This window comes from Camarhynchus parvulus, chromosome 8, assembly GCF_901933205.1.
Source record: "Camarhynchus parvulus chromosome 8, STF_HiC, whole genome shotgun sequence".
In the NCBI taxonomy this organism is placed as follows: domain Eukaryota; kingdom Metazoa; phylum Chordata; class Aves; order Passeriformes; family Thraupidae; genus Camarhynchus; species Camarhynchus parvulus.
This window is the reverse complement of record NC_044578.1, coordinates 7,562,354-7,585,650: the sequence shown is the minus strand read 5'-3', so window position 1 is coordinate 7,585,650 and position 23,297 is coordinate 7,562,354. Positions and strand designations below refer to the sequence as shown.

The following is a 23,297-nucleotide window of genomic DNA, read 5'->3' as shown; positions in this document are numbered from 1 at the left end:
GTGGCTGTTGGGAATGGCTTATTGGATGTATTTGCTGGCCTGGGGTGAAACCTTCCAAGTGTTTCCAAGTGTTGCTGCAGATACAGCACTGTGGGAAGGTGGGGTGAAGGGTTAGGTCAGGCAGGTACTTGGGGTTTGGGCTTCCCATGTAGAGGAGCATTTCAGGTTTGGGAAGACTGGAGACACTGTTTGTTTCTTGGGCAGGTATTTGATGCATGTTAGGATTAGGCAAGTGTCTTTTGCTTCCAGGTGCTGAGGTGTTAAGAGAGAGAAGTGTGTGGGTGAGTGTAAATCAGCTCTGTGCAGGGAGAGCTGCCTGTTTATACCAAGGGATTTAGGCTTCCAGATATTTAATTTCTGGTAACTGTACTTCAGCTCGTTGAAACATTTCAGTTTTGAAAAGCCTCTCGTGGATAATGAGCCTACAGGGAGGCTCTGCTCCCAGGGAGCCTCAGACTGGGGAGCAGGGGTGGATGTGGGCTTCATTTTAGCAGTGCAATTAATGAGCAAGTAGGTAGCCAGCATTTGCAAGAAAAATCTGGGAGAGAGGGGAATAAAACAAAGTGAGAGAGTTTTTGATGCCTCCCTTGAAACCAAGATCAAGCACAGCTCACCTAAGTTTAAAATGTCCCACGTGATATGTCATGGGATGAGGGACCACAGAGGGTGAGGCTGTGGGATGTAGGAGATGGTTTTGCTTTGAAGTCTGGGGTCTGCTTGGAGAAGACTCTGGAAAGGCTCTGCCAGTCCCAAAAGGAACCTTTCATGATCCTCCCAAAGCTGTCCCAGCAAAGGAGGTTTGGTGTGACCCACTCCCTGTGCCCTGGTTCAGGGGGCTCGTGCTGGAGGGTGCCCACCTTGTCTGCAAACCAGGATGAGAAATGCCCCTGCTGGGGACCTAGGTTCACAGTTTGATATGTCACAGGGTCCAGCCCTCTCGTCCTTCCTGCCCATGTCCTGGGACACAAGGGTCCTACTGGGGCTGGCACAGCCGTTCCAGAGCTGGCTGTGGTGCACAAGCCTTCTCCAGGCAGACCTCAAAGCAGAACCATCTCCTACATCCCAGTGGGTGTCACCAATGGGTAAATGGGCAGGAGAAAGGACCACTGGTAAATGGACACAAGGGGGAATGGCAGGAGTCCTCACACCACAGAGCTGTGTGGTGGCCCTCTCTGATGAGCCATGGAGACAAAGCTCCTGCTGAAAAACGTTAGTCACTGTCTGCATGGTCTCTGCTCCCCACTCACACCTTCTTGACCCAGTTAATTATTACAAGGGAAACGATGAAGGCCAATGTGCATTTAATTCCATCGTGAGGGAGCAAATTATCAGTTTGCTCAGAGCCATGAGCCAGCAGACCACGGAGCTGCCTGGGCTGCCAGGGGACACGGCAGCAGCAGCCTTTTCAGTGGCAGACATCGTCGTGGTGGTTCTGTACTTCGTCTTTATCCTCGCTGTGGGGATATGGGTGAGTCCCTGAGGGGGCTGGTTTGGGTCTGCCTGAGCCAGAGAGGCTTTGATGCTCCCTGCACTCCTCCTGGGTACAAAAGGGTTTGCCTGCAAATGGCATCCTCTGCACAAATTATCCCAGGGCCTATGGAGCAAATTTGGGGGTGACAGGAATCTTTCTGTGAGCCTTCGCTTCCACCCCACACAGGGACAGCTGTGGGATCACTCTCTGGAGGCTGTTCTGGGAATGATGCTTGGCTCCTGTGCTGCAGAGCAGTCTCACATCTGGGTGTGGACAGGCAAGAGGCAAAAGAAAAGCCAAGGTTGTGCTGGAGAAGACTAAAATGGGGCCTTAAAAACTTTGGAAAGATTGTTGCTAATGATTTGTTCGTGTTGTTTGGTGAAGGCCTCTGTCACAGACACCTACTGTGTTCTGCTTGGCTGAACTGTTTTTTCTCTCCCAGTTGGTACATTCAGGGAGAAGTCGTTAAACAGGTACAAGCAGCTTCTTTCCACAGCATGACTCTCAGAAGCTGGCACAAAAAGGAGCAGAAGCAGTGTGTGAAGCCTGGCATACCTAACAGATCCATAAAACCGTTTTGGAGCTGGTGCTGATGCCAGGCACTGAGGATTCTCCAGGCTTGGTCTGACTCAAGGAGGGTGAATGGAGGAAAACACATTTTCCTGTTCTTTTTCCTGTGCTTCCAGTCATCAGTACGAGCGAGCCGGGGCACTGTTGGAGGATATTTTCTGGCTGGAAGATCCATGTCTTGGTGGCCTGTGAGTGAAATTCTTCCCTCTTGTTTCTCATGGTTTGAAAGCAATTCCAGGTGTGAGAGCAGGTCTGGTGAAGGGACCCAGCTTTTACATGTTCTGACTGTAGTCTTAAGATGAAGGGGACAGATGAAGGATCCATAAGGAATCATCCCACTCATCTTTGCCAGTGGGCTGCAGCATGGAGCTGCCAGGCCTAAAGGGCAGCTCAGCACCTTCAGGGTTTTCCAACTCTCAGTCTCTTTGCTTAAAGTCAGCAATAAAAATGTTCCCACTGATGAAAGTTGGGGAATGCTGGCTGCCTACCTGGGTTGAAAACTTCTTGGCTTGAACTCTCCACTGATGTTCCCAAGTCAAGACAACATTAGGTAATCTAGGAATGTGTTAGCCAGTAAAGAGCATTTAGACACTGAATCAAAAATAATCCCTAACCCCAGGACTTTGAGCCCTTGCTATTTAGAGCAGTTGATTTTATTGACTAACGATGTACAGGATATAAACTTCAAACCCCTGAAGGATAAATCTTCACTATGAAGGAAAAAATAATCTATTGAAGGCGTCTTTTCTTGGGAGTGAAAGGTACATATAAAGATAATTTAGAGTTGGAAAGAAATAAAAATGCCACAGGAATAAAGATTCTTCTCAGCCAATGCCAGACTCTAGAACCATATATCTCTCTAGTGAGTTGTAGGTAATGGAATGCACTTCTCAACCAAAACAGTTTTTTTCTTTTTCTCCTTTGGCTGTGCATTGCCCATAAATTCACTAGGCTAGATTTTCAGCCTCTTCCACCAGAGACACATACACCTCTCTAAAATCTGTCATTTCTTAAATGTTCTTTAAACTTCTGCCTCAGCCTAGTGACATTTAATGCAAAAGCTTAGCTTGATGGTTTTCTCTAATTAGGAGGGGGAAAATCAAAATATGCTAAAATTTGATATTTTTTCCTCAATCTTGTTCTTTTAAACAAAATTTCTGTTTGTTTGTTTTTTTTTTCCTGTTAAAAAAACTTCCAAACAAATCCCCAAACATCCTCACTGCTTTTGGCTCCAACCACAGGTGGCTGCAGAGGCTGTTTGGTACAGGTCAGCTCTTGCCTCTTCTGAACTCTTTTAAGTTCAGAGCAACCTCTAATGCTGTTCACTTCTCAGATTTGTTTGTCAGAGCTGATTCCACCTCTGCAGCTCTCCTGCAGGCTCAGCTCCTTGTGGCCTTCACCTTGAGTACATGACTGGCTTATCTGCATTTTATTATTGTTTTTATCAGAGTGACAGGTTTCAGCTGTGCATTACATAGCCTCAGATAAGACCTGATATTAAATTGCAAGACATGTGGAGGCAGAGCAAGGGTCAGCAGGGTCAGAGATGGCACCTTGCTGGCTGCCTAACAAGGGAATGGAGAAATCCACCACGTTTCATGGACACTGAGGAATCTGTGGTGTCACCAAGCTCCCCTCCTTCTGCTGTGCCCCTGTAACAGGTGTGCTTCTCAGAACCACTGGCAAAGTGAGCTCTGATTCTGAGGTTAAGCTTTGCACTGGAGTGGGGGCAGTGGAAGGGAGCAGGGATGTGCTTTACAATATAAAAATGTAGGGGTTTTTGGGAGGTAAAGGAAAACCCAACTCTGCGTCAGCACCAGCTGCCTAACCACGAGGAGATGAGATCCTGAGGAAAGAGACTTTCTGGGGGGGGGATGAAATGCTTGGGTTGATAGAGAAGTCCCTCCAGGTGAGTGTCTCAGTTCCATCCCTGTGCCCTGTGTTCCAGATTGGAGCCTCCCTGATGTCGACCGACGTGGGCAGCGGCTCCTTCATCGGCCTGGCGGGCACGGCAGCAGCCGGGGGCATCGCTGTCGGGGGCTTCGAGTGGAATGTGAGTGTCAGCTCTGTTCCCAACTAAGATGTCACTGTTTGCACAGGGACTGGGGGCTTCCCTCCAAAATCAGGTGTTTAACAGTACCAGCAGCAACAAGTGCTCAACTCTCAGGAGAGAAGCCGGCAGACATTCCGACAGCCTCGGAAACATGAGATCTTTATTTTAGTTTAAGTGGAATTCACTAGGATTATTAGCTCTTTGGCCTTCCCAGCGGTGCACAGCGTTATTTTTAAGCTTTAGTCTGCACTTGTGAAGATTAAAATAAAAGATAATGGATGCTGGAAATGTACGTGGATAATCACAGGATTCTGGGTGTAGGGAGCTGAAAAAAAAAGCAAAAAGAAGCAGCATGTGCTGCCGTATTCGCTGTAAATCCATGAAAATCAGCAACACTCTCTTCACCTGGCAGCTGCCAAAATGTGGCACCTCTGGGGTGAACATCTGGATGTTAAGGCAGGTCTCATTGTGCCCTGTTGAAGTGGCCTGGAAAAATGCCACTTGAATAGATTTCAGCACACAAGAGCATGAAAACCAGGCCCTTGGTATGTGGTGCTAATGAAATTTCTCAGCTGATGAGAAGTGAGATTAGTGCCAGAAGCATCTCACAAGAAGCATCACTCACCTAACTCTGAATCTCTTGCCTACCTCAGCAGAGAGTGTTAGTAGTGCCAAGCACAGGTAGGGCCCACCAAAAGCTCTCTCCCGGGGGTATATATTCACTGCAATGTTTTTTTCTAGACCATTAAAGTCACCTTTAAATCCTTTGTGAAGAAAACAGAGGCTGAGTTCAGCCTGGTGCATGTAGGACACAATATTGTTGTTCTCAAAGGAAATCTATTCAAGTCACTTTAGAGGCTCATGAAGACAAGATTGTGTTTCAGGGCAAATCTAACTTCACGAGTTCACATTAATTTATTTCAGATTGGGAAGAGAACTTACATATGCCATTACTCTCTCCCTGTGCCATGGGACATCATTCAGCTGGAGGGATCATATGAGCATCTTTCACCACAGCCAGTCTCTGCCACTGCAGGAGCCATGGCTGCTCTCAATCAGTGACAATTTCTGCTCACAGGGATCAGGGTTTTTTTTCTGAAAACTTAAATAACTGATCAAAATAAACGTAAGGATGAAAGATAATGGCTGGAGACAACCAGGAGATGAGGTTTGATGATCCAATGGCTTTCATTTACCTTTAAGTTCTCCTGTTTGGGCTTTTGCTGGGAATTGCAGAAGAAATACATGAGCAATGCCTTTACACTTTCCAAAAGACTCTTCACCTGTGGCAAAGCACCTAAAGTGCCTCTTTATCTAGCAGTGACAGAAGCACATCTGCACCAGCCTGCAAGAAGAACATCCCAGCAGAATCTTGCTGTTGCTTATTTTTATGCTCCGCAGGGACAGTCTGCTGCCTCAGCCTCATCACTTGCTAATCGAGCAACAAACAGATGCTCCCATCCTGCTCTGAATCACTTAACTCTTCACTGCCACAGCATCAGTGGTTTTAAAGGCCAACAAATACACCACCATTTTGCAGAGAACCAGAGCAACAGAATATACCACCTTGCTCAAAAGACCAGGGGATGGAAGAGGAAGGGACACCCATGATAGAGAGAGGGAGGGGATCTTCAAAAGCTTTTGGCTGAATTGTAATAATTCCTCCAGCTTCTGGTTCGTCTTCTGAGCAGGGAGAAAAACTCAGTCTGCTTCTCAAATGTGGTATTTTTGGGGTCACCCATCGTGGGGAGGAAAGATGAATCTGACTCCATGATCTTAGAAGGCTAATTTATTATTTTATGATATGAGATGATATTATATTATATTAAAGAATACTATACTAAACTATACTGAAGAATAGAGAAAGGATACATACAGAAGGCTAGAAGGTAATAATGAAAAACTCGTGACTCTCTCCTCAGTCTGACACAGCTTGACAGTGACTGGTCATTAAGTTAAAACAATTCACATGAAACCAATGAAACAATGACCAGTTGGTAAACAATGTCCAAACCACATTCCAAGGTAGCAAAACACAGGAGAAGCGATCAGATAATTATTGTTTTCATTTTTCTCTGAGGCTTCTCAGGTTCCCAGGAGAAGAAGTCCTGCTGAAGGGATTTTTCAGAAAATATGATGGTGACACTCAAATACATCACATGGCACTGTACCTTTCTGTTTTCTTAGGATGGCTACTGACAGAACAGGGGGAAGAGCTGTTGCCATGTGTTGAGTCCTGTGCCTTTATTCTCTGTCTCTTTAACAGGCCATCTGGCCACTGCTGGCTCTGGGCTGGATCTTCGTGCCAGTTTACATCGCAGCAGGAGTTGTCACCCTGCCTGAGTACCTGAAGAAGAGGTTTGGAGGGCAGAGGCTGCAAATCTACACGTCTGTGCTGTCCCTGATGATCTATATATTCACCAGGATATCTGTATGTATCCAGCTGAACACCCCCCTCGTGTCTAGGGCAGGGAGAAGGCATCCTGGTGCCAGGCAGGGCTGCTCAGAGGGAGCTCCTTGAAAGGACCAGCCCTGCTCCCAGGAGCAGCTGCAGTGTGTTAGTGTGCTGCTCTTGCCTCTGTATTGATCATGGAGCCCTCATTAAACAGCAATGCACAGTGAGAACTTTACAGGGATGTGCAACTAATTACTAAACAGAGTAAGTACCGTGGGCTGTCTGCCTGCTTTTCCTCTTCTATCACATCAAACCTTAGGCATCAGAGATAGAGGAAGGGCTGCTTTACCCCATGTGAAAATCTGGCTGGCTGCATCTTGTAGAGATGAATTTCTCTTAAATTATCATAAACCTGCTGTTGTGCTTGTAGTTGAGTTTTCAGCATTAGGTATTTTATGGTTCCTCTTTCTTTCTCACTTGTGTTGCACAAAAAACGGTACAGTGAAAGGGAGGTAGGTTCTGGCTTAAGACAAAATGCAGCATCTTTTCTGAGTTGGTTGTAGCACTGTACACTGCTGGTAACCAAAACCCAGTGCACTGGGTATATTGGGTATTTCCCCCTTTTCAATGCCATTCACAAAGAAACAGAAGTTATGCTCAGATATTTACTAAGAATGACCTGTGCCCTTGGAGGGAGAGGAGTGCATTTGAGAGTCCATTACAGGGACTGAAGATGTCAGTCCTTTGTCTCCAGCTGATTATCCCAAGGTCAGTACAAGCCAGTTTTCACTAGACCCTTCTGAAATATTCAGATGTCAAATTGCCTTGGGAGACACTGACTGGAGATAAAGCACTCATGTGGCTTCAAGGTCCCTCTCTCAGGCTCATTATGTCTCAGCTCCTGGAGGGGCATTGAGAGGAGCTCCAGGCTGGGAGTGTGGGATAGATTTCCCCCTCTAATGGGCAGCTCTTGGTCATGTCACCCACTGCTGCCACCACGGCCTCCAGCTTTGCTCTGTGGGACCGTAGCACAGCCCTGGGTGACAGAGTGAGTGTGGTCTTGCAAAAAGGCACTTAAAGCCTCTTTACCTGTGAGGGATAAATGACAACTCTCTCCTGCAGCAGCCCAGAGTGAGCACAGCCACGCAGACAAGGTATGAAACAGAGCTGTCTTTCAGAGTGACCTTCAGCAGAGCAGCATTTGCCAGTGCTTTTCAGAGCAGGACCCTGGCCCCCATCAGTGCTGTTTCATCCCAGTGGTTTCTCCTCTGCGCAGCCAATTCACGCGTGGCTGACGGATGTGGCTGGGGCACTTTATGGCCATGACAGGTGCTTTCTATTAAGCAGAGCTATTGTTTGTGGAGAGCTCATTTAGCGGCTGGCTGGACAGCAGGCACTTGGTTGCAAGAAGGATTTTTCTCCCTGTGCTTTCTGCCCAAACGTAGGTCAACAACCAGGGCACTGCAGAGTCTTCTTGGCTTGCAAAGAAAACAGAGATCTCAATAAACAGTGTTGTCAGAGGGCTGATCCTGCACGGCTACAGAGGTGGTTGTGTTTCCTGCTGGGAAGCCAAACCCCAGAAGGGGCAGGGTTTCCTGTGGAGTGCTGGCTGTGCCTGTCGTGTCTCAGGCCCACAGAGGTCAGGGGTTGCACTGGCTCCTTGCTTTTAAGGTGCTCATTTCAGATACAGCAAATGGAATTCTTGCCCCATCCCTTCTGTATCCCATGGCAAAGGTCTTCACCTGCATCTCACCCCATACCAGACTCACAGCTGTCCTTCTACCTTATTTTCCCAACATAAACATCTCCCATATCACCTTCTGCAATTTGGAATGATGTTATCTGTGTAATTCCAGGTTTCACCCGGTTTCTGGTGTCACTCTGCCAGAAGATCCAAACAAAACACAGCTGATGGGACTTTCTGTATTTCTAGTGAGGTCCTCAGCAGGTATAACCTGTTTTTCTGGAGTCACTCTAATGTGCTGAACTGCATGAACAGAAAAGACACCTGTTGACCTTCTCAGATAAACCAATCATGGTAAAAGACATCAGTGACTCTTTAGGAGTCTTTCAAGAGGGAGTGTCTCTGGACCATGAGGCCACCCAGAGGCAGCCCTGGGAAGAATAAGGTCTCTGCTATCTCCCTCTCTTTCCCTCCTGTGTCTGCCTGTGGATACACAGGCTCTGCTATCCAGGGATGTGTTCTCAGCCACCAAAAGAAGTGACAGCTTACACCAGTCCTTCTCTGTGCCAGCCAGGATTCTATGCCACAAGATGATCTTTATTTTGATTTCTTTATAGTCCCTTGGCATAGCACCTTCACTTTCACCCTGCTGCTCTCCCAGATCCTGAAACCTCTGACCCGGAGGAAAGTTTTTCCTTACAGCACAGCAAGGTTCAGAGCCTAGAGTCCCAACAGCTCTTCTCCTCCCCTTCCAGTTCACCTTGCTGGTGTCCTCCCCTGTCAGTGCTTCCAGCCGCAGAGGGCTGCAGGCTGCTTTATTAGATTTCCCTCGCACGAAGCGCTGCTAACGCCAGACTGCCCTTGGTTTTTTTATTCCAGACAGACATTTTTGCTGGAGCATTGTTCATCCGAACTGCTTTGGGCTGGAACCTCTACTTGTCCACTGTGGTCCTGCTAGCAGTGACTGCTGTCTACACCATAGCTGGTAAATAGCTGGTTTTAAAGGACACATTACAAACTGGAACCTGGGATATAAGTTTCCCATTTCCTACAGAGGGGAAAGAGTATTCAGGTTCTGGGCTGAGGGAGAGGTTGCTCCAGTTGCTGGTAGTACCTGCCTTGTCACTCCCAGCTGTTGGAGACCTTTGACTCTTCCCCTCTCCCCTCTTGGTCCATGGGAAAGTGGTACAGGGGGAGCATCACTGTTTTTAGAGGATTTTCTCACACTGCACAAGGCTCTGGGCTCCCTCTGTGCAGGAAGTTACCACTGCCCATATTTGCTATTTTGTTCCCTTTCTGCAAAATTAGCAACTTTAGCTGTTAAGATGCTGAGCTGCCTCTGAGTTCCCCCGTGAACATGGAAAACCTTCCATACTGTTCCTCATGGGAGGGCTTGTGGCAGCTGTGGGCTCCAGAGGACCAGCTCAGCGCCAGCTTCTCCCAGTGGGTCTGTCCTGAAATGCCAGGGCTGGGGCTAAAGAAAGCTTTTTTCCAGGTGAGGTGCCTGTTTCCCTGTGCATGGTGACACACTGACTGCTGTCTCTGGTTCTCCTGGCAGGGGGTTTGACTGCTGTGATTTACACAGATGTGCTGCAGACCCTGATCATGGTGCTGGGAGCTTTGGTCCTCATGTTCATAGGTAAGGGGAACCTGCAGTGACACTTTAGTGGTCCCAAGGCCACTAGACCTTAGCAGGTGCCTTGCCCTTTCATGTGTGGTGCAGAAATGAGTTTGATCTGCTCACAGAAGTGGTGCCAGCACAAGTCTCATTCTCCGATGTCTTCATCCTTGCTAACTGTATGGAGGTGAGGCTCTGGATATCTTCACCTCACTGGAGTTGCCAAAGAACTTTGGAACATCACATTCTCAGAGCCAAATTTAGCTCTCATTATGCCCATGTCAATTCAGAGTAACCCTGCTGACTTCCACTGTTGACTTTGGGAGTTCATGTGGGTGCAACTGAGAGTTATAAAAAAATAAAGAGCAACAAGGAAATGACCACCATCAGTCTTTGTTTTAAGCCTTCTTGGCAAACAGAAATATCTAAACTAGGTATATCTTTTTTCATGTTATACTTTCCTGCTGTAGCTTTTGGAGGGTGTATAAGTAAAATCTAGATGCTGATGACATTGCAGGGATTAGGATCATGGAGGCTTTCCTGCATTGATCCTCTTCCAGAATGTATTGTTTAAACCACAAGGACTCTGGGCAAAATCCAGCTGACTTCTGTAGAAACTTCGACTGCAAAAAGCAAGGATGGAATGAAAAGTAAAGGAGATAAGAGGAAGATAAAAGAAAAGTAATCACGAGACTCAGATTAGGTAATAACTTTGCATGATGAAACAGCCCTTAAATCACTGGCATTTTCTTTACAGGATTTGAAAAAGTTGGCTGGTATGAAGGACTTAAGGAGAAATACAGCACAGCAATACCAAAGATCACGGTCCCAAATACAGACTGTCACCTCCCACGTGCAGATGCCTTTCATTTGTTCAGGGATCCCATCACAGGAGACCTTCCCTGGCCCGGCCTTGTATTTGGTCTCACTGTGGTGGCTCTTTGGTGCTGGTGCACTGACCAGGTAAATAAAACCTTTCCCTCAGCAGACAAACCACCAAGGTGTTATTTTTAGTCCACTCCTCAGTCTGTGGATCTGTAAGCTGAAAAATCACTGTGCCTCAGTGTGCAGGAGTTGCTACTTTTTTTACTGGTCTAGACCAGAATGTCTCACTCCTTCCACCTTCTCAGCAAGCTGCTAATTTTATGCACTTCTTAGTGCAGTGAGAACAGGTTGTTTTCATCCATCTTTATCCCACTGTGGGCTGGTGAGTACTGGGAGTCTTCATGCAGTTATCATGACAAGGATATAAAAATGTGAATCTGGAGCTGGCTGTGCTGTGACCTTGAGCAGACCTTCAGAAAATATTCCTTCATTCATATTCCCACATATCTCATGTCCCTTATTCCTTTTCAAGCTACAAACAAGGAAAGCTGAGTGTGTTTCTTGAGACACTGTGCTTCTGTACCTTCAGATGGGATAATTATGAAACCCCACCACTGAGCTTTCACCAAAACACCCACAGTTTGCTTCATTCCGTGTCTCTTGCTGCCACACAGCTGCTGTCTCCAGCCCTCAAGGTGGCTTCATTTCAGTCAAGGGTGAAATTATTCCTGTAAAGGAAATTTCCACGCTGCCCTCTCCTGTAGCCTGTGGACTGAGCTCTGAGTGGTGGCAGCAGGCTGCAGGCAGTGAGGTGGGAAAGTTGTCCTTGGCATGCAAAACACCCTGGGATCCTGTGGGCTGAAAGTCATCCCTGAGAAGGAGAGACAGAGAGAATGGATCCTGCTCTCTCTGCTGTGCTGCTCTTTCATTCTCTGCTCCCTTTCTGCACTGGCTGCAGGTGATGGTCCAGAGGTCTCTCTCTGCCAAGAACCTCTCCCATGCCAAAGGTGGATCAGTGTTTGCAGGATATCTGAAACTCTTCCCTGTGTTTTTCCTTGTCATGCCAGGAATGATCAGCAGAGCTCTTTTCCCAGGTAAGCCTTCCCATCTTCCTTGGCACAGAGCTCCATCCTGCTGTGACCACTAATCCCACACAGGTCTGCCAGCACTTTTACATCCTAGAAACTGCTGTCCTGCAGGCATGTTCATAGAGATTCCTGTTGCACCATGGTGTTCCCAAGCCCTCCCTCCACCTCCAGTTCTCCCACAGTGGCAGAAATCCCCAGGAGTAGCTATAAGGGGCATACTTTGCCATTGGGGGCATATAACTCCATGCTGTGGACACTGCATCCATCTGTCTGGAGGGAGTCAGTGAAATTAAATTCATGGAGCACTGAGGTTGTCCTTCAGATCCTATGTATTACATCCATTCAGTACCTTGGAGAGTTTTAGCAACCTCCCACACAGATTCATTCAGGTCCTGGTGGATTAGGCAAAATGAGCCTCCCTTATATCCCAAGGAGTTCTCACTGCTGGTTTCTCAAGAGCCTTCCTCTTTCCAGGAAGAATAACTTGGTTAGAAGGACCACTCCCAGAGGAAAGAGCCTATTTCCCAGATTTCCTAAACAGGAGTAAGTGAGCCTCCAGCATCCCTGGGAACCCAGCTGACAGGTTCATGGAAACAGTCCAGCTCCCACAAGTGACAAATCATCAAGGATTACAGTTATGCAACACCCAGGAGAGTTTCAGCTGTATCCTGAACAGAATTTCGAAATGTCATCTCAAAGTTTCACCTCTATTATATGATATAAAGCATTTTCCAGCTCCGCTCATTGTAGCTGTATTCCACCTCTGAATTTATATGAAACTGCACAAGGCATCGGGATTTGTTCCCTTGATCTGCAGTGGGGTTTGCACTGACTCCCTGTTGTTTCCCTGTGTTCCCCAGATGAAGTGGCCTGCGTGGACCCAGAGGTCTGCAAAAGGATCTGTGGAGCTGCTGTGGGTTGTTCCAACATTGCCTACCCCAAACTGGTCATTGAACTCATGCCTGATGGTGAGGAACGCCCTTGTGGTGCTGGGCTTGGGCCAGGCTCTGCACAGGGGGATCAGGCTGCCCTTACCCATCCTAAGGATGTGGAAATCTTAACAGACAGTAGGATGGAAAAAACAGTGCTTGGAGGCTCAGGGCTCAGCCCTAATCCCCTTTCTGTGTTTGTCTCCCACAGGGCTCCGGGGTTTGATGATTGCAGTGATGATGGCAGCCCTGATGAGCTCCCTCACCTCAGTTTTCAACAGCAGCAGCACCCTCTTCGTGCTGGACATCTGGCAGCGGGTCCGCAGGCAGGCCTCCGAGCAGGAGCTGATGATTGTGGGCAGGTCCTTGCATTTATTTATGTCTTGTTCCTCTCCTCATCTCTTCTGAGAGCAGCTTTTGCATCCTCCAGGCTGGGCTCACTGAGAAAAATCTGGTGCCTGCAATACAGAGCAGGAGGACAGAGCGTTGTGTTTTCCAGCTTCATCTTGGATAGGCCTGGTCAAGGAGAAACTCTGAGTGTTCCACTGAGCTAAGCAGATAATTGCCTCTCTTCTCTCTAAACTTATTATAAAAACTGCTTTAAAAGTAACTTTTAGAAAAGCCAAAAGTGCTCTTGAGTCATTGTCACCAGAGGTCTATAAAAATGTTATTTTTGCATCAGACAGGAGTCATATGTTGCAATTACATTTTTTTTTCCTTTTTTCTTCGGGGGAAAGTGCAGAGCTGAGCCTCCCAGATTTCTGTCTCTGTGATAAGTTGTAGTGTCCTTTGCAGATGAGCTTTGGTGCTGTGTTCTGTCAGGGGGATATAGAGTTCTCCTCCAGACAGGGGAATTTAGGCTGCATTCAGTGTGGAGGTTTTGCTCTCCAGTCATGAGCATTAAGGTCTAAACTTTGCTGAGGCATGGCTGAAGGCTGCAGGCAAACTCACACTTCACCATGGCAGAGTGGGTAGAGGACGAGTCCCTGCGCTCAGCACTCTGGACAAACCTCTGTGGCACACAGTGCAAAGGCAGAGGAAGGTTTCAATATTCACCTGAGACCCCAAACACAATTTTAATAAGTAGTAAATGAGCTGGAATTTGGCAAAGGCAAGAGACTGAGCACATTACCTTCTTGGAAAGGTGGCAGAAAGATTGCTTCCACAAGCTACCAGCTCCCTCTTTCTGTCATATCCAACAGCAAGGTCACTGAAGACCATGTCACACCAGGCTCACATCAGAACAATTTTCTCTTTTCTTGTGTACACATAGAAAGATTCTCAAGAGTGATCTGTAGATTTCTTCTTAGAACATTCCAAGAGCAACTGGGAGTGTGTTTTGCTGCAAATCGACCTACAGAGTTAATACAATTTTATCCTTCTCTTTCAGAGTCTTCACCCTCGTCCTTGTGGTCGCCAGCATTCTCTGGATCCCAATGGTTCAGTCAGCCAACAGTGGGAAACTCTTTGACTACATTCAGGCCATAAGCAGCTATCTGAGCCCACCAATTGCAGCCCTCTTCATCCTGGCCATCTTCTGCAAGCGGGTTAATGAGCCTGTAAGTGAAGTGCCAACAACCAATTGATACACGTAATTAATTTGATAAAATAAATAGATACCTCTTCCCTCAGTACTTAGCCTTTGAGACTGTTTAAACTCAGTCAGTCCAGCTCAAGGGTGACAATGGGACAGCCCTTACTGGCATGCATTAGTGGATCTCAGCCCAGGCTCTAGTGGGTGTGGGTTTGCTTCTAAGAAGTCACTGCAAGTGGTACTTTTTGGCAGTCCCATTTGAAAGCATGAAAGGGAAGTTGTTCTGCCATTTAGGGATGATGCCTCAAAGGCTCATTGGAGGAGTGTTGTTAGGAGGAGATTCTTGCATTGTTTGTGCTCTGTGTGCTCCATGCTCAAGGGCAACGAGAGAAAATGAGGGTTTTTACCGGAAAAAATTCTCCTTTGATGCACCTTAGTGTGGATTTCCACCAGGCATAAAAAGTCTTGGGAAAGAGGGAGAGGAAAGGGGAAAATACAACCAGAGGTAACTTGCAGTGACCTTTTCTCTGTGCTTGCCTTTTCTCAGGGTGCTTTCTGGGGCCTCATGGCTGGCTTTGTTGTTGGTGTGGTTCGGATGATCCTGGAGTTCAGTTACAGTGCCCCGTCCTGTGGGGAGGAGGACAGGAGGCCAGCTGTGCTGAAGGACGTGCACTACCTCTACTTTGCCCTCATCCTCTTTGTCCTCACTTCCATTGTCACCGTCCTAGTCAGCCTCTGCACCCCGCCCATCCCTGAAGAAAAGGTAAGTGCCTGCAGCAACACCCTTTTCCCAGAGCCCCCGTTTGGACACCAGAATTCCCTGGGATCTGCCCTTCCCTGCTCCTGCAGTGGCCAGGAAATGGTGTGAAATGCATGTGCTGCCAAGAAGCCCTTGCTGCTCAGCTCTCCCTGTTCCCCAGACCACAGAGTGTTAATGCTGCTGAGCCCTGAGTGCTTCAAATTGAGTGTGAGTTCCCATGCTGTGCCCAGAGCTGGGCAGACACCACAGCCCATCACAACTGCTAGAGAAAGAAAAGAAGAAGGGGAAGGAGATGAAATCACATTACAGAGCACTGCTGAGGAGGAATTAAATATATCTAATTGTAGCATCTAGCCTGCTTCGGCAGAGCCAGCATCAATCTTGCAGGCAAACAAGATTAATATCTTTTGCAACATGGGTATTTAGGAAAATAACATTTTGTCCCAATGTGATCTCAATTAAATTTAATAACTTTGAGGGAAGCACAACTTTCTTTTACTTAGCACATTAAAATGGTGCAGAGTTGGGAAGTTTTATATTATAAAACCTTCAAGCAACTCTTCCCAGTCCCAAGTTTTAAAGCAGCTGCCAATATAACAAAACTACCACCTACCTCTCAGCAAAGGTTACTGGATAGATTAAAAAGACCTATTTTTTCCTGCCTAACTGCATGAGAGAGTAAATGCTGTGATGGCATCAATCTGTTGCTTCCTCATAACTTGTAAAGCATTAACCAGCTCCACGGATGTTTGATGGAATGTTATAGGTGTCACAGAGACCCAGCTCCTGAAGATTACATGAAAGCAGGTGCTCAGATAGGGGAGAGGAGGGGGGAAGAGGCTGGCTTTGTGTCTGCTTGGAGATAAACTCTCAGCTTTTATTAGCTATCAGAGGATCCACATGGGAGAGAGAAATACTGGCAAGGAGGCACCATTAGTTCTGCTGCTTACGTTGTTCATGACTGCTCAGGGGTGGCCAGATGGTTGCCAGCAATTAATTACTGTGGTTTAATGAGTTCCCACTTATCATCTGACCTGTGATAGCTAAACATGTGCAGAGCTCCCTGCCCACAGCAACAGCAAGATAAGATGCATTAACACAGCACTGGTGAACAGTGAGCATCAAACCAGCAGTCCAGGAGATGGAGAAACTGGCCCCAGCACCTCCAGGCTTTTTAGTCTGACCTCAGAGGCCTGAAAACACTTCAAGCATCTTCCAAGAGGGGCACTTCAGCATGGACCCCACTATAAAAGAATTAGAGAAAGAGAGGTTCCAATCTTAAATTCCCCAGGGGAGATTTTCAGTGGTATTTCTACTGAAATGTGTGAGTTTATAGGTGCTGGATGTAAGTGACCTTATGTAACACATCCTTCAAAGAGCCAGGGGTATGGTGAGGCAGGGCAGGATTCTGTCTGGAGTTGCTGTGTGCAGTTATCCCAGAGGAACAAAGGATGAGAGGTGGCCAGGGAGGGAGGAGAGCTTGCTGAAGGGCAGCACTGGCCAGGAACTAACATCAGCTGGGCTTTTTGGGGTAAATGTTCTCAATAGAGATGCTCAGGATAGCCTTTGGGTATGCCATGGACCCCACATAGTGCTGAGCTCAGGGCTTGACCCCTGTGTAAGAGATTCTGTTGTAGAAAATGAATGAGAATTAATGGTACTCCCTGTGGCAGTGACGGGCTGGACACAGAGACCCAGATCCATCATCTGGTATTTGTAATGACCACCCCATGTGCCCCCTGCCCCTCAGTATCTTCCCACCACAAGGAAAAAGGGGTGGACTGCCAGGAAATTTGTGCCACTGAGCAGTAGCTCATTCCCTCTTTCCATAGCTCAGTAGGAATGGGAGAGTCTGTCCTCATTTCCATTTCTCTGATTCCATTCAGTTTTTACTGTTTACCCTGATTCCAACAGGAAAGGTCTGCCCTTGTTCCTCAGAGAACAGCCAAAGGAAGGCATGGATTTAACTGAAGTAGGAGACAACACTGCTGGGTTTCTGCCTGTCTGGCAGGAATCTGAGTGGGCAGCACTGAGACCAAAATTTTTTGTTTTCCTGGGTCAGATTCACCCCAGATTTTGCTCTAGACATGAGCAGAGGTGTGGGTTTGGACCATCACTTCTGGTGACATGGCTTCTCATGGCTTGCCCCCTCAATTCCAGCGAGTCTGTGGCTGTGCTGGCTCAGGGACAGAAGTGTTTGGGGAGGGAAGGGCAGGAGGTGGAGATCAGAGCGGATGTGCCAGGCTCTGACTGTCTGGGTAGAGAGGGGCACCTGGCCCTTGTGTTTGGCCATTATTGACTTGGCATGCAGTGGGCAAACCTGTGGTGAAGAGCCTGAGTGTCCCTATGACAGTGCTGGGAGGGGGATGCTGTGCTGGGTGTCCTGCACAAGGATCTCTGGAGCTTCCTGGTCAATCAATTCCCTTCCTGAGCCTCGGGTGTTTCTCCCTAAGACTCACATGGGGCTGGTTCTGCTCATCCTTAACTGCAGTGCTTGGGGATGGAATGATGAAAGGCACAGCACAAGAGCTAGGAATTGTGTCATTTGTTTTGTCAAGCAAAAAGAGTGGAAAAACGAGGCAGCAAAGACAAAGCTGAGGAAATACAGTGATAGATCATACCTCAGCAGATGTAAATCACCACAGCTCCATTGCCTTCAAAGACCAGGAACAGCTGTTGAGCACAGTTATGTCACTTTGCACCAGCTGAGGATCTACGCTGGACAACTTTAAATATTGAATCTCAATGCTTTTGAGATAGTAAATGGGCAAAAGGAGAAAAGAGATTTGTATCTGATGTTAGAGTGGTACAGCTAATGTTCCTGGCTTTAAATGAATTACAATCTGAGAACTGCAAGCTGTAGCATTTTCCCCTGCTGTTTTGGACACTCTCCCATCCCTGTGGTGATTGATGCTGTGCTGGAAAACAAGTATGCAAGGAATTTGTTTGGTATGCTCCAGAGTTCATATGTCTTCATCGTAGGTAGTCCATATTGTGTCACGCCGTCCTTGAAAACCCTGCAAAAGAGCTTACAATTAAATTTGAGACTGTGAAGCTGAAACACAACTGTCAGGTGCCAGATGGCATTTTGGAACAGAAGGATTTATTCTAGTTTACAAACAACAAAAGGAAAACTTTGCTGAGTTCTTGCAAACTCCCTTGCCCAAGGAGACTGTGAGGGAGAAAAGGGAGGGGAGCAGCCCACAAAGCACTGAGTGAGTGCTGCACCAGCTGCCCAGGGCTCAGGGCTCACCCAGACAGGCTGAGGGATTGGCAATTCCACCTGCTGTGCTCTGGGCTTGGGATGCTCTCCCTGTGTCCTGAGGCATGGCTCCAGTGGCTCCTCTTGGTGCACAGCTTAGGAGGAGCACCAAGGAGGAGCACCAAGCCCCCCTGGACTGGTCTGAGCCCACCCTGAGAGTCCTGAGGTGCTGCAGCTGGAGCTCCCCAGCATCCCTTGGTGGCACTGAGCCACGCTCAGCTCTGTGGGTGCTGACAGGAGCAAGCTAAGGGGGGACACAGCGCTCCCCCAGCAGTGCCCAGGGTGACTCTGCAGAGCCACAGGGCTCCCAGGACCCAGCACGGGGCTCCCTCCTGCTCCCCTGCCCTAGGACATGGTGGCCTCAGGCAGCATTTCCAAGGTCCCAGTCAGTAAAGCTGACACAGCTCCCTGCAGGCAATTTGTAGTGAAGCATTTTCCTGCTTTCTCCAGGCACTGCCACCACTTTCCTCCCCTCCCCATCCCTTGGGAGGCTGTGCCAGGCAGGCCCAGCCAGCCCCATGGCCCCACAGAGCTGCTGCTGTGCCCCACAGCAGTGGCAAAGAGCAGGGAGGGGATCTCAAGGAGTGCATTCAGCCCAAACCCGCCCCAGCTCACTGCTGCAGGGTGGTGTGGTGTCACCAGGAGCTCTCTAGGGTGGTGGTTGGCTTTACTGGCCATGGCAGAGGCACCAGCTCCCGGATGGGGTGATGCCATGAGGTTCCCTGTGTCTGTGCTGCTTTCCATTGGGAATTGCATCCCTCTGGTGGAGCCCAAGCCCCAGGTACAGCCCAGCCCTTGAAGATTTTGCTGCATTGTGCAGAAACAGTGGTTCAGTGACATGTGAGGAGAGAAAAGGAAAAAAGTTTTGGAAATCCTTTAGAACCCTAAAACTTTACTATGTTCCAGTGACATTTCCTAAATGATTAAAAAAAAAAAAAACATCCCCAAGAAAGATGAGGATCATCAAATCAAAGCAATTTAGCACTTCATGACAAGAAAGATTAGCCCTGCCCAGTGCTCATCTTGGTTGAAAATGATTTAAATAAAGCTATAAATCTTCTGGAAATTATGCAACATTCTGTGTCAGCTGGAAGCTCCTGCCTGGATTGGTGTGTGCAAAATTCAGAAATTAAGCTCACGTTGCACTGTAAGTGACCCATTGGGCAAGTTCATTTCCATACACAGGCAGAGCAGGGGGGCAGCTGCTCCTGGGGCCTGTGGGTGACTGTGCCTGCCCTGCTGTCACCACTGCAGCCCTGCCCTGTGCCCCTGCACCCCTGTGCCAGGCTGGAGCTGCCTTTGGGAGGGATGGATGAGCCTGTCCCTGCTGCCTGGCCTGCCCAGGGCAGGGCTCAGGAAGAGCCACAGAGATCCTGGGCATGCCCAGGTCAGCCCCCGCAGCAGCAGGACTGGCTGAACCCCAATCTCTGAGCCCTGGGGTGTGTGACCCCCCCAGAGCTGCCAAAGGGCCCCTGAGGTTTGCAGGATTGATGTCTCCTGTGCACTCCCTGTGTTCCAGGGAGACTTTCAGGCCTGCTCTGGGATAAGAGTTTCAGAACTTGGGCATTTGTAAAGCAGACTGATCATCCTTTGTGGCTTTCTGCAGAGACAGGCAAGGTCTTGTGTTGGCCCACCAGAGAAATCTGGAATTTGAAAAAAAAATCTTCTGAGGGCACAACAGCTGTCTGGGACTGACTGTATCCAGAGAGGGTGTCTTGGCTTCTTTTTTAAATTTATTTTTATTTATTTGACTTTATTACCCTTCCCTGTTGGAGGGATGCAGACCATCATTGTTTCACATCAATCACACGAGCCTTGCAAATAGGAAGCTGCCTCTCCAATATCTACTAAAGGGTTACTCCCCAGAGACAGGGATGGAACAAGTCCTTTTAAAAATGGAAGGAGAGAAACCAGATTATTTCACATTTTTTTTCTCAGCTTTTCAACTCCAGCTGGATGGTGCCTACCTTCTTACCCAGGGAAGGAAGGGAGGGAAATTGGGAGATCACCCCAAAGAGACCTCAGCATCACCCTGGACCTGTGCCCCCCAAGGAGGGAGATGTCTGGGGAGCCACACTGGGACAGACAGGCAGTGAGCACTTTCTCTCTGTTCCCCTTTGCAGCTGGATGGCCTCATGTGGTGGACCAGGCACAAAAAAGCACCTGCCATAATCCTGGAAAACAGTGAAGCAGCACAGACTGACCCAGAACAGAATGAGAAGGACCTAGTGGAAGCTGCAGCTTCAGAGGACAAGGAGGAGGCAGGTAGGGCTCTGTCTGTGCACAAACACACTCAGGTGCCTGGGAGTGCACAGCCAGGATCCCATAAACATCCCCAAATTCATGAGGGGCCACCTGGTCCATTCTCTGGAGCTGGGGCTTGCATTTGCAGTTTTAAGGATGTGACAAATGAAAGTGTTGTGGTTCTTGGTCCTCCCAACACACCTCGATGTCACATCCCTCTGAATGGCTCAGAAGAGCTGAGATCTCTGAAAAAACAGCACCAAAATAGCAGCACAGTCTGAGGGGACCAAGAGACCCTGGGAGCAGACATGGGCACTTTGTGGATGCCCTAGAATGAACCCACAGGCCTCACTTTTCTCATTTCCATGATGCCAACAGGATCTTTGCATCTTCCCTTAGGATGCAAGCCATGGTTAAAACTCAGACCTTAAATAGCTCTATGTCCTACCAGACGTATTTAATAGGAGGGAAAGCAGAGCAAAGTGAAATTAAAGAGTTGCCAGGGGACTGAACAGTAGCAGGAGGTGCTGCATAGGCTCGTTATTTTCAGAGTGGACAGAGCTTTAATCTGCAAATCTATTAAAAAATGCAGCTTGCTGGTTTTGAGCTTAACTTTTGAAGGTTACAGAGCAGGAACCTCAGAATAAAGACACACACAATATTTCTTCACTTATTTTATTTGCTGGTCAGTCCAAAGGACACTGGAACCAATCACAGCCAAGCTAAACAGAGGTGAACATCTAAAAAAAATCCCTCAGTTTTTTTCTTCCCCAATAGAGTAAATTTGGGTTTAAGTTGAATGCAGTTATTCAGCATTATTTCTTATTTCTTATCAATGCCTAGTTCACTTTACTAGCTCAGGTTTTTATAAACAAATACCTTGGTATTTTGGTAATTAGCAGAGATGAGGAAGGAAATGTGAAACACAGCAGTTGACAGTTTAATGAGGGTTTTTTTCCTGGGTAACACCATTTTTCAAGGCCCTATAACATCCTGTATTTCAAAAAAAGGTTATATTTGGAAAGAACAGTGAGTGAAATACACACAGCAGAGGACTGACAATTAAAACACACTTCACCTGGCATGCCATGAGTAATAAACAAGCTGGGATATCTCTAAATGGACCATCATGCTGTCAGGAATTTTAAAAAGCGGAATCTGGGGTGGGGAGGAGGGGGAAGAGGTTTGTTAATTAACTAATGAGTGAGTGGTGCAATCAACTCACTGCAATCAGGCTGTGCTGTACATGGTCTAGGGAGTTTTCCTTTTCCTTTTCCTTTTCCTTTTCCTTTTCCTTTTCCTTTTCCTTTTCCTTTTCCTTTTCCTTTTCCTTTTCCTTTTCCTTTTCCTTTTCCTTTTCCTTTTCCTTTTCCTTTTCCTTTTCCTTTTCCTTTCCTTTTCCTTTTCCTTTTCCTTTTCCTTTTCCTTTTCCTTTTCCTTTTCCTTTTCCTTCTCCTTCTCCTTCTCCTTCTCCTTCTCCTTCTCCTTCTCCTTCTCCTTCTCCTTCTCCTTCTCCTTTTCCCTTTTCTTTCTTCTCCTTTCCCCTTTTCTTTCTTCTCCTTCTCCTTGTCCTTTTCCCCTTTTCCTTCTCCTTCTTCTCCTCTTTTCCTTTTCCCTTCTCTTTCTTCTCCTTCTCCTCGTCCTTTTCCCCTTTTCCTTTTTTATTTTCATTTTCATTTTCATTTTCCTTTTCCCCTTTTTCCTTTTCCTTTTCCCTTCTTTCCATCATCTTGTATCTCCCACTTGAGGTCCCTCTCAAGTCCCACTCCAGACTGGCCAATGCACCTCCAAAAAACTGGGAGAAGGGAAGGAAGAGTCCCAGTAGATTCCAACAGCCATGTTTTGGTCTCTTTCTTGCAGCAGCCAAACGTCCCTGGTGGAAAATGGTGTACATGTGGTTCTGTGGTCTGCCCACCAGCCCCACGCCCACGCTGTCCCCGGAGGAGAGAGCAGCCCTGGAGCACAGGCTCACCAGCATCGAGGAGAAGCCCCAGTGGAAGATTGTGTGTGACATTAGTGCCATTCTCCTGATGGCCACCAACATCTTCCTCTGGGCATATTTTGGCTGAGCTGGGGTCAGGACTGGCGTGGCTTTGGTTGCTCTCACCTGGGAGCATCAGGTGAGGGAGCAGCACAACCCTCCCCTGGAGGCACCATTTGCTGGCAATGACTGTGGGGCTCAGTCTCTCTGTGAGGGGTGGCCAAACCTCAGCACTGGTCACATCAGCAGGGGATGTGTGGGATAGCATGTGGGACAAGTCAGGAGGTTTGGGGTGAAGTTTAAGGGTGCTGAGCTGAGCCCAGACAGGAGCAAAGGCTTTGGAAAGCCCAGCTGTGGCATGGCTGGGGCCTCTCTCAGGGCTGACTTTGAACTACTGGGCTTAGGGGAAGGACACTTAAACACTAGCTGTGGTTTTTTATATGGCCAAAATTCAGATGGGATCAGTTGGGGACCACTGGATTAACTCAGCAGTGACAACCCTGGCTCCCCAGCCCCTCCACAACCTGCGTGAGACCCCTCCCACAGCAGTGGGTACAGGGGGCTTCTTCCTGCTCCCTGAGCCCCCCATCCTGCCCCCTCTGCTGCAGAGGGCTCAGCCCAGCCTGCCTGAGCCTGTTTGCTCTCAGGGCCCCTCCACAGCACTTCCAGCAATAAAGGTGCCTGTGTAACCAAGCCAGTCCTGACTCTGGGTTATTGTGGTGATCTGTCCTGCTCTGACACACAAAGGGCTCCCTGGGGCCACAGCGACCTGGCTGTGGCAGGGAAAAGAATTATCCTTCCTTGGGGCCTGGGCCAGGATCTCACTTGAGCAAATTTGGGCTTTTCTGATCCAACCTGGTGCCACCACGTCACGTGGCACAGC

The 23,297-nt window shown here is 48.0% G+C and overlaps 1 protein-coding gene across 1 annotated transcript; it reads left to right on the top strand.

The window, feature by feature from the left end:
• The first annotated feature begins 1,330 nt into the window (after positions 1–1,330).
• On the top strand, positions 1,331–22,502 carry SLC5A9 (solute carrier family 5 member 9). Its single transcript, XM_030953371.1, has 14 exons — positions 1,331–1,468; positions 2,158–2,229; positions 3,990–4,094; positions 6,361–6,525; positions 9,053–9,158; positions 9,732–9,812; positions 10,549–10,754; positions 11,575–11,710; positions 12,565–12,672; positions 12,845–12,995; positions 14,024–14,192; positions 14,715–14,930; positions 20,313–20,454; positions 22,294–22,502. The coding sequence occupies exons 1-14, from the start codon at positions 1,346–1,348 to the stop codon at positions 22,500–22,502; spliced, it is 1,989 nt and encodes a 662-aa protein (XP_030809231.1). The 5' UTR covers positions 1,331–1,345.
• The last annotated feature ends 795 nt before the right edge of the window (positions 22,503–23,297 follow it).